This window comes from Manis pentadactyla, chromosome 11 (genome assembly GCF_030020395.1).
Source record: "Manis pentadactyla isolate mManPen7 chromosome 11, mManPen7.hap1, whole genome shotgun sequence".
In the NCBI taxonomy this organism is placed as follows: domain Eukaryota; kingdom Metazoa; phylum Chordata; class Mammalia; order Pholidota; family Manidae; genus Manis; species Manis pentadactyla.
In genome coordinates, this window is record NC_080029.1 from 47,414,115 (window position 1) to 47,423,156 (window position 9,042).

At 40.0% G+C, this 9,042-nt stretch overlaps 1 protein-coding gene across 2 annotated transcripts in view; it reads right to left on the minus strand.

Annotated features, from left to right (window-relative positions):
* STYX (serine/threonine/tyrosine interacting protein) overlaps nt 1-8,001 on the minus strand; it is a 50,153-nt gene extending 42,152 nt beyond the window's left edge. Inside the window, exon 1 of one of the 2 annotated variants that reach the window (XM_036918022.2) lies at nt 7,641-8,001. In XM_036918022.2, the coding sequence (XP_036773917.1) occupies nt 7,641-7,697 (57 nt within the window). In that variant the 5' untranslated portion in view covers nt 7,698-8,001. The remainder of the gene's footprint in view (nt 1-7,640) is intronic. The other variant, XM_036918032.2, reaches the window with a different exon arrangement.
* Between the last annotated feature and the right edge of the window lie 1,041 nt (nt 8,002-9,042).

Below are 9,042 nucleotides of genomic sequence, written 5' to 3' on the forward strand. Positions count from 1 at the left end.
GAATGAAACAATATTAAGAGAACTGTGTGACCAAACCAAAAGGAAAAATATTCGCATAATAGGGGTACCAGAAGAAGAAGAGAGAGAAAAAGGGATAGAAAGTGTCTTTGAAGAAATAATTGCTGAAAACTTTCCCAAACCGGGGGAGGAAATAGTCGCTCAGACCATGGAAGCACACAGAACTCCCAACAGAAGGTACCCAAGGAGGACAACACCAAGACACATAATAATTAAAATGGCAAAGATCAAGGACAAGGACAGACTTTTAAAGACAGCTAAAGAGAGGAAAAAGGTCACCTAGTAAGGAAAACCCATTGGGCTATCGTCAGACTTCTCAACAGAAACCTTACAGGCCTGAAGAAAATGGCATGATATATTTAATGCAATGAAACCAAAGGGCCTTGAACCAAGAATACTGTATCCAGCACGATTATCATTTAAATATGAAGGAGGGATTAAACAATTCCCAGACAAGCAAAAGTTGAGGGAATTTGCCTCCCACAAACCACCTCTACAGGGTATTTTAGAGGGGCTGCTCTAGATGGGAGCAATACTAAGGCTAAACAGATGTCACCCGAGAAACACATGGAGGCTTAACAACATGCTCCTAAATAATCAATGGTTCAACGACCAAATTAAAATAGAGATCAAGCAATATAAGGAAACAAATGACAACAACAACACAAAGCCCCAACTTCTGTGGGATGCAGCGAAAGCAGTCTTAAGAGGAAAGTATATAGCAATCCAGGCATATTTAAAGAAGAAGGAACAATCCCAAATGAATAGTCTAAAGTCACAATTATCGAAATTGGAAAAAGAAGAACAAATGAGGCCTAAAGTCAGCAGAAGGAGGGACATAATAAAGATCAGAGAAGAAATAAATAAAATTAAGAATAAAACAATAGGAAAAAATCAATGAAACCAAGAGCTGGTTCTTTGAGAAAATAAACAAAATATAAAAGCCTCTAGCCAGACTTATTAAGAGAAAAAGAGAATCAACACACTCAACAGAATCAGAAACGAGAAAGGAAAAATCACGACAGATGCCATAGAAATGCAAAGAATTATTAGAGAATACTATGAAAACCTATATGCTAACAAGCTGGAAAACCTAGAAGAAATGGACAGCTTCCTAGAAAAATACAACCTTCCAAGACTGACCAAGGAAGAAACAGAAAATCTAAACAGACCAATTAGCAGCAATCAAATTGAAGCGGTAATCAAAAAACTACCCAAGAAGAAAACCCCCAGGCCAGATGCATTTACCTCAGAATTTTATCAGACATACAGAGACGATATAATACCCATTCTCCTTAAAGTTTTCCAAAAAATAGAAGAGGAGAGAATACTCCCAAACTCATTCTATGAAGCCAACATCACCCTAATACCAAAACCAGGCAAAGACACCACCAAAAAAGAAAATTACAGACCAATATCCCTGATGAACGTAGATGCAAAAATGCTCAACAAAATATTAGCCAACCAAATGCAAAAATACATCAAAAGGATCATACACCATGACCAAGTTGGATTCATCCCAGGGATGCAAGGATGGTACAACATTCAAAACTCCATCAACATCATCCACCACATCAACAAAAAGGACAAAAACCACATGATCATCCCCATAGATGCTGAAAAAGCATTTGACAAAATTCAACATCCATTCATGACAAAAACTCTGAACAAAATGGGTATAGGGGGCAAGTACCTCAACATGATAAAGGCAGTATATGATAAACGCACAGCCAACATCATACTTAACAGCAAGAATCTGAAAGCTTTTCCTCTGAGATCAGGAACAAGACAGGCATGCCCACTCTCCCCACTGTTATTCAACATAGTACTGGAGGTCCTAGCCATGGCAATTAGACAAAACAAAGAAATACAAGGAATCCAGATTGGTAAAGAAGTCAAACTGTCATTATTTGCAGATGACATGATATTGTACATAAAAAAATGTAGAGACTTCACTCCAAAACAACTAGAAGTAATAGCGGAATTCAGCAAAGTTGCCGGACACAAAATTAATACACAGAAATCTGTGGCTTTCCTATACACTGACAATGAACTAATAGAAAGAGAAATCAGGAAAACAACTCCATTCACAATTGCATCAGAAAGAATAAAATACCTGGAATAAACCTAACCAAGGAAGTGAAAGACCTATACCCTGAAAACTATAAGACACTCTTAAGAGAAATTAAAGAGGACACTAACAAATGGAAACTCATCCCATGCTCTTGGCTAGGAAGAATTAATATCGTCAAAATGGCCATCCTGCCGAATGCAATATACAGATTCGATGCAATTCCTATCAAATTACCGACAGCATTCTTCAATGAACTCAAACAAATAGTACAAAAATTCATATGGAAACACCAAAGACCCTGTATAGCCAAAGCAACCCTGTGAAGGAAGAATAAAGTGGGGGGGATCTCACTTCACAACTTCAAGCCCTACTACAAAGCCACAGTAATCAAGACAATTTGGTACTGGCACAAGAACAGAACCACAGACCAAGGGAACAGAATAGAGACTCCAGACATTAACCCAAACATATATGGTTAATTAATATACGATAAAGGAGCCATGGACATACAATGGGGAAATGACAGTCTCTTCAACAGTTGGTGTCGGCAAAACTGGACAGCTATGTGTAACAGAATGAAACTGGATCACTGTCTAACCCCATACACAAAAGTAAATTCAAAATGGATCAAAGAACTGAATGTCAGTCATGAAACCATAAAACTCTGAGAAAAAACCATAGGCAAAAATCTCTTGAACATAAACAGGAGTGACTTCTTCATGAACATATGGGACTATATCAAGCTGAAAAGCTTCTGTACTGCAAAGGACACCATCAATAGAACAAAAAGGCATCCTACAGTATGGGAGAATATATTCATAAATGACAGATCCAATAAAGGGTTGACATTCAAAATATATAAAGAGCCCATGCACCTCAACAAACAAAAAGCAAATAATCTAATTTAAAAATGGGCAGAGGAGCTGAACAGACAGTTCTCCAAAGAAGAAATTCAGACGGCCAACACACACATGAAAAGATGCTCCACATCGCTAATCATCAGAGAAATGCAAATTATAACCACAATGAGATATCACCTCACAGCAATAAGGATCGCCACCATCCAAAAGACAAACAACTACAAATGTTGGCAAGGTTGTGGAGAAAGGGGAACCCTCCTACACTGCTGGTGGGAATGTAAATTAGTTCAACCGCTATGGAAAGCAATATGGAGGTTCCTCAAAGAGCTCGAAATAGAAATACCATTTGACCCAGGAATTCCACTTCTAGGAATTCACCCTAAGAATACAGCAGCCCAGTTTGAAAAAGACATATGCACCCCTATGTTTATTGCAGCACTATTTACAATAGCCAAGAAATGGAAGCAACCTAAGTGTCCATCAGTAGAAGAATGGATAAAGAAGATGTGGTACGTATACACAATGGAATATTATTCAGCCATAAGAAGAAAACAAATCTTACCATTTGCAACAACATGGATAGAGCTAGAGGGTATTATGCTCAGTGAAATAAGCCAGGCGGAGAAAGACAAGTACCAAATGATTTCACTCATATGTGGAGTATAAGAACAAAGAAAAACTGAAGGAACAAAACAGCAGCAGAATCACAGAACCCAAGAATGGACTAACAGTTACCAAAGGGAAAGGGACTGGAGAGGATGGGTGGGAAGGAAAGGATAAGGGTGGGGAAAAAGAAAGGGGTATTATGATTAGCATGTACAGTGTCGGGGGGGCACGGGGAGGGCTGTGCAACACAGAGAAGACAAGTAGTGATTTTACAGGATCTTACTACGCTGATGGACAGTGACTGTCATGGGGTGTGTCGGGGGGACTTGGTGAAGGGGGAAGCCTAGTAAACATAATGTTCTTCATGTAATTGTAGATTAATGATACCAAAAAAAATGCTCAAAGACCAATAAATGTATAAATATGTCAGAGGATACAGGCTATAAAGACTAGATAAAATAAAAACTTAATTCTTAACAGGTGGATCAGGCGAGCTGAAACACCGAAATAGATTATGAATTTTTCATAGGTTGGGGGAGCAGTTCAGGAAAAAGAATATCCTCAGCTGTGGTATTTCACAAAATGGAAAAATTAGCATTATAATTTCTCTCTTCCAAAAAAAAGTAGTCTTCTTCAGAATAAGCCCCTTCCTTTAGTTCTCACCAAAGGAGATTTTCACTGTAAAAAAAATGGGATACAGAGATATGGAGAGGCAGAAGGGCATTCAAACAAATCAGTTATTCCTAAACGTGGCTGCCAATTAAAATGATCTGGTTCCATCTCTGACCAATTACATCAGAATAGGTGATGGTGGGGCCCAGACATGATTACTTTGTAAAAGCTCCTTGGGTATTCTACTCTACAGTTAGGTTTAAAAAGCAATGTAGTTATGTTTAAAGAGCACCATTCTAAATTTAAGGAGCTCGGAGAGGGATCCTCAGTCAGAGATATTAAGCAATTCCTATTTTTGATTCTGTACTATGGGAATCAAAAGGTAAAGGAAAATGGAAAGGATAACCATTAAGTTGCCAAGCTACAATTGAAATAAATTATATGTCACTTTCTAACTGAAGAGAAGACAGACATTAATTTTTAAATTATAAAACCAACAGCCTAACTATGCAACTAAAATTGTTAAAAAATTGGTACTGTAAGTTGCTCTTTTTACCTTTACATCTAAAAACTACTATAATCTTGCCACAAGTTAAGACTAGTATCAAAATCAGTCAATATTCTCTCATTAATTCAACATTCATTAAGCTTCTGATACATACCAAAAACTGTGTTATGTGAAAGAGCATTAGTGAATAAGACAGAACTTACTGGTGACTAAGCTCCCTTATACGGAACACTCAGGCTATCGTAGAAATAGACACTGACCAAAATTATAAGTATGATAATTGTTACAAAGGTAGGTATGAAAGTACCAAGCACAACAGAGGCTTATAAACCTGAGGGACTGAACTTAGTCTGAGGGGTGAGAAAGGGGGCGGAGGAGTTGGCAAAAATCAGGGAAGTTCTCAGAAGAAGTAACACCTAAAGTGAGATCTTAACCCAAGAGCAAGTAGTTAATTAGGTGAGAGCAAGGCCAGTGGCAGGCATGGCAGGGGAAAATACCATATGTACAAGTTCTGAGGTAAAAGTTAAAATTAAAGCATTCCAGGAACTGAGAGAAGATGACTATACCTAGGGCACACAAAAAAGGGAGCAAGGGAAACAGCAGCTCATAATGAGATTAGACAAGTAGGTAGATGCCAGATCACAGAAGACCTTGCAAATGGTGTTAAGGGTTTGAACTTCATTCTCAAAACGATGGGGAATCACAAAGTTTTAAACAAAGGAATGGCAATCTTTTGGCAAGCTGATCTAAATAAAGCTAAATTTTTGTTTGCACTTTCATATAAGAAAGCCCTGACTAGAATTTCAAGAAACTTGGAGGTAATATAGTCACCATAACTATGTAAGACCATTTGACACTTTACCTGTCTCACCAGAAATTAGAAAATTAATAATCTGTTTCATTAGTTAGTTAGTCATGAGTAACTACATGCTCTATTTAATGGTTATAGTTTTGTCAGCCAGAAAGGACGCCAAACTTCTGTGGAAATGCTCCAATGATTTTGGTGGGAAGGCTACTAATGATAGACTTCACTCCTGTAGCTGAGAAAGTGGATATAAGACCTACCCTGGGCTACTTACTGTATTCACCCGTTCCTGGCTATCATGACTGATCCAAAGTAACCACACATGACCTAAGTAGGGTCGATCCTTCCCATTTTAAACATAATCTTAGAGAGAGGCACTTTCATTCCTCAGTGTTCAGGCTCTGTAAGAGTGTGACCTTGGAGCAGCTGATGGCCAAACTCCATACCTGTGCAGAAACCCAAGAAAAAGCAGAGACCCTCAAAGTAGAGACAAGCGCTGGTAAGTGATAGAAGCAGTTCTGATGCATTATAATACCATCTTGTCAAGTTCCTGAGACCAGCTGCATGCACCCCTACCTTTCTGGATTTAGTTACTTCTCTTTTCTTTGCTTAAGTTTGAGTTGGTTTTTGTCACTTGTAACCAAAAGAGAACACCCAAAGCTATGAAACAAGAAATGGATGGGCTCTCAGTAGGTAGTATTTGCACCATCATCTACTAAGCTTTAAGCATTAATTTTGTCCTCCCAGGGAAGAAGAAAGTTATCTCCCCAGCATGATTTTAAAATTTTTACAGGGATAAGACATATTATATACACAATAAAGGATTAAATGCAGAGTCTGTAAACATTTTAAACTATATTTTTTAAGATTAAATCAGGGAAGAATTGAGGTTAGAATAATGATTTAGGAACCAGGAGACTTGTCTCTTGTGCTACTGTGTTACCTTGGCATATCACTTACACTCACTAAGGTACAATATCTTCACCCGAAAAGTGGGAATATTCTACATTCTTTCCAAGTATTACAGGCTTCCAGTGCTGAAATCATCACATCATTTTGAGGATATAAAACATAATCCTCATTCCAATTATTCCATATTTAATAAAGAAAAAACTGTAAATTCATTTTTAACATAAATTTTACTTTCTTTTCTATTTGAGATTACTTTTAAAACATGAAATTTTCAAGAATTACTAATGTAAGCAAAAATTCACTCCAAATAAAAAATGTGAACCCCAAATGAAGATATTCAAGAGAATGAATATCTGGCATAAAGGGTCTCTTAAAAACAGGGCTTTATTTTTCCAATTACTTTAAGATATTTAAAACTAGAAATTTTACATTTCTTTCTTTCTCGATCCTACTAATGCATAACCGAGTATCCTTGTCCTGTTACTAATTAAATCTTAAGAAAATTTTAATTTAGTAGTCTGCAATACCACAAAGTATTTTAAACTAGTAGTAGATGGGGGAAAACTCAATACAAACGTCAGGCTGGGGAGATATAAGGTGGAGTAAAAAAAACTCTGAATCGAACTCATCAAACTATAAAGAATTTTATCCTCAGTATTAAGTTTTAAAATTGAAAGGGCAAGTTTTCTAATTGAAGTTTTCAGATTCAAATGAGCTAATTTTGTGACATTTTACTCCGCTGGTCACGGCCTTACAACAAAGCAAAACTTTAAATCAAACAGAAAAGCCACAACTTTGGGAAACTTTCTGAACCCGCACTTCGAAAAGTTCAGGTCCCAGATCTATTCCACCTGTGGGGCCCCGTGTCTACAGTGAATCGATGACACCACAGATATCCCTCAAACTGAGATTTAAAAAGTTACCCTCGTATTGCTGTGGCAATAAAAAGGGAACCTTACTCTAAGTAAATCCTCGACGCCCAGCCTAGCAGGGAATCGTACATCTCTTTAAATAGATCAGACTTAGCCCTTCCGCCGGGGTCTTGGGAGGGGAAAAGGAATTCACTGACTCACAGTCAAGGCTGATCGCCCCCGAGCAGGAGCTCCGCCCAGGGTCCCGGCCAAGTCTCCCGGATTCAACAGGGCTCCGACAGAGACGAGGGCTTCCACGGTTTGGGGCTTGAGGTCGCCTCCCCGCGGAGCCACAAAAGGAGGCCTGTGCGTGGCAGTCACAGGAGAGACTCACCTCAGCATCTTCTTTGCACTGTGGGAGCGAGGGGAACTCCAGCTTCATGTCCTCCATGGTCCCGGCCCGCAGGCTTGTGGCACGGGTGGGAGTTAACCCGCCGGGCCGACCCTCAGGCTGACAGTGGCGATGAAAGGAAGGAGGGCCGGTGGGTCGGAGGGCTGACGGGCGGGCAGTGGGCTTACAACTAACACACGCAGACTAAAGGGTCCCAACGACTCCGGCGGCGGCGGCGGCGACAGCGGGGAAGAGGAGGGTTGGGCAGCTCATACCCTGCCGCCATGCTGCTGCCGTCTCCCTCCCGCAGTCTTCAGGCCCCTCAGACCGCCGCCCAGGCTCTGGCACAAGCCCTAACGCTACAACCGTCTTCCGTCCTCGCCCCGCCCTCCCCGCGCCGCTCCAGCCAATCGCAGCCCACGCTTGCCTTCGGCCCGCACCCCCCACGACCGCCAGGTGTCAGCGAGCCACCGCCCCGCCCCCTCCCGAGGGCGCAGACGCAGAGGGCGGGGCTCCGGAGGCACTACCGCCGGAGCTTACCGGGCGTGATGGAGGGTGCGGCTGCGGAAGAAGGGAGGGAACGGCTTAAGGTCCTGGGAAAATCCAAACCAGCTCCGCCCTTTCCGGGCAGGACGTACATCCCTGTTTTGGTGTAAGAATGGGCAAAGAATCCTAGCCACCAGACTAGCACCCGGAAGGAAAACTAGTTTCTCCCCTCTCCGAATCCTGCGCAATCTGCAGTGAGGTTATAACCGAGGTAAATGAGGAGCTTATTTTAAAATGTTAACGCTACACAAAAAATAAAACACCCGTCAGTTTTACACAAACTGAAACGGTGGACTGTTAAGAATACTTGGCCTATGACTAGAAAATCTCAAGAAAGAATGGCAAATAGACAAAGTAAGAAACAGAATTGATAGCTCACTCAGTAAATTGTATGTAATACTGAAGAAAGGTCTCTCCCTTTGGTTCTAAGTTTATTAGTATTCCAACATAATAAATTATGTGGCTCTGATTATCTTTTAAAGAGTTTGAATCAGAGTTAATACTATATAGTTAATAAAGTTTAGGTATGTGATAAGTTTCTCTGGGCCTGTGGATATACTACTATCCTTTTTGTTTTTAACGCATGAGGAAAATCAAGCTTAGAAATGGAAGAACCCAAACTTTCAAGGTCTGTACACCAAATTGATTCTTTAAACAACCATCACCAAAGTAAAAGGACAAGTCATTCACTAACTAAATTGCAAATTACAATGGATAAAGTAAAAAGGATCACATGGATATTTGACCTAAACTCCCGTGACATTCTATTACTTTTTATATTGTCATATTTATGAAATACATTGCCAACACACATATAGAACTGACCGATAATCTAAGTATGAGATGGCTAGCTCGAGTG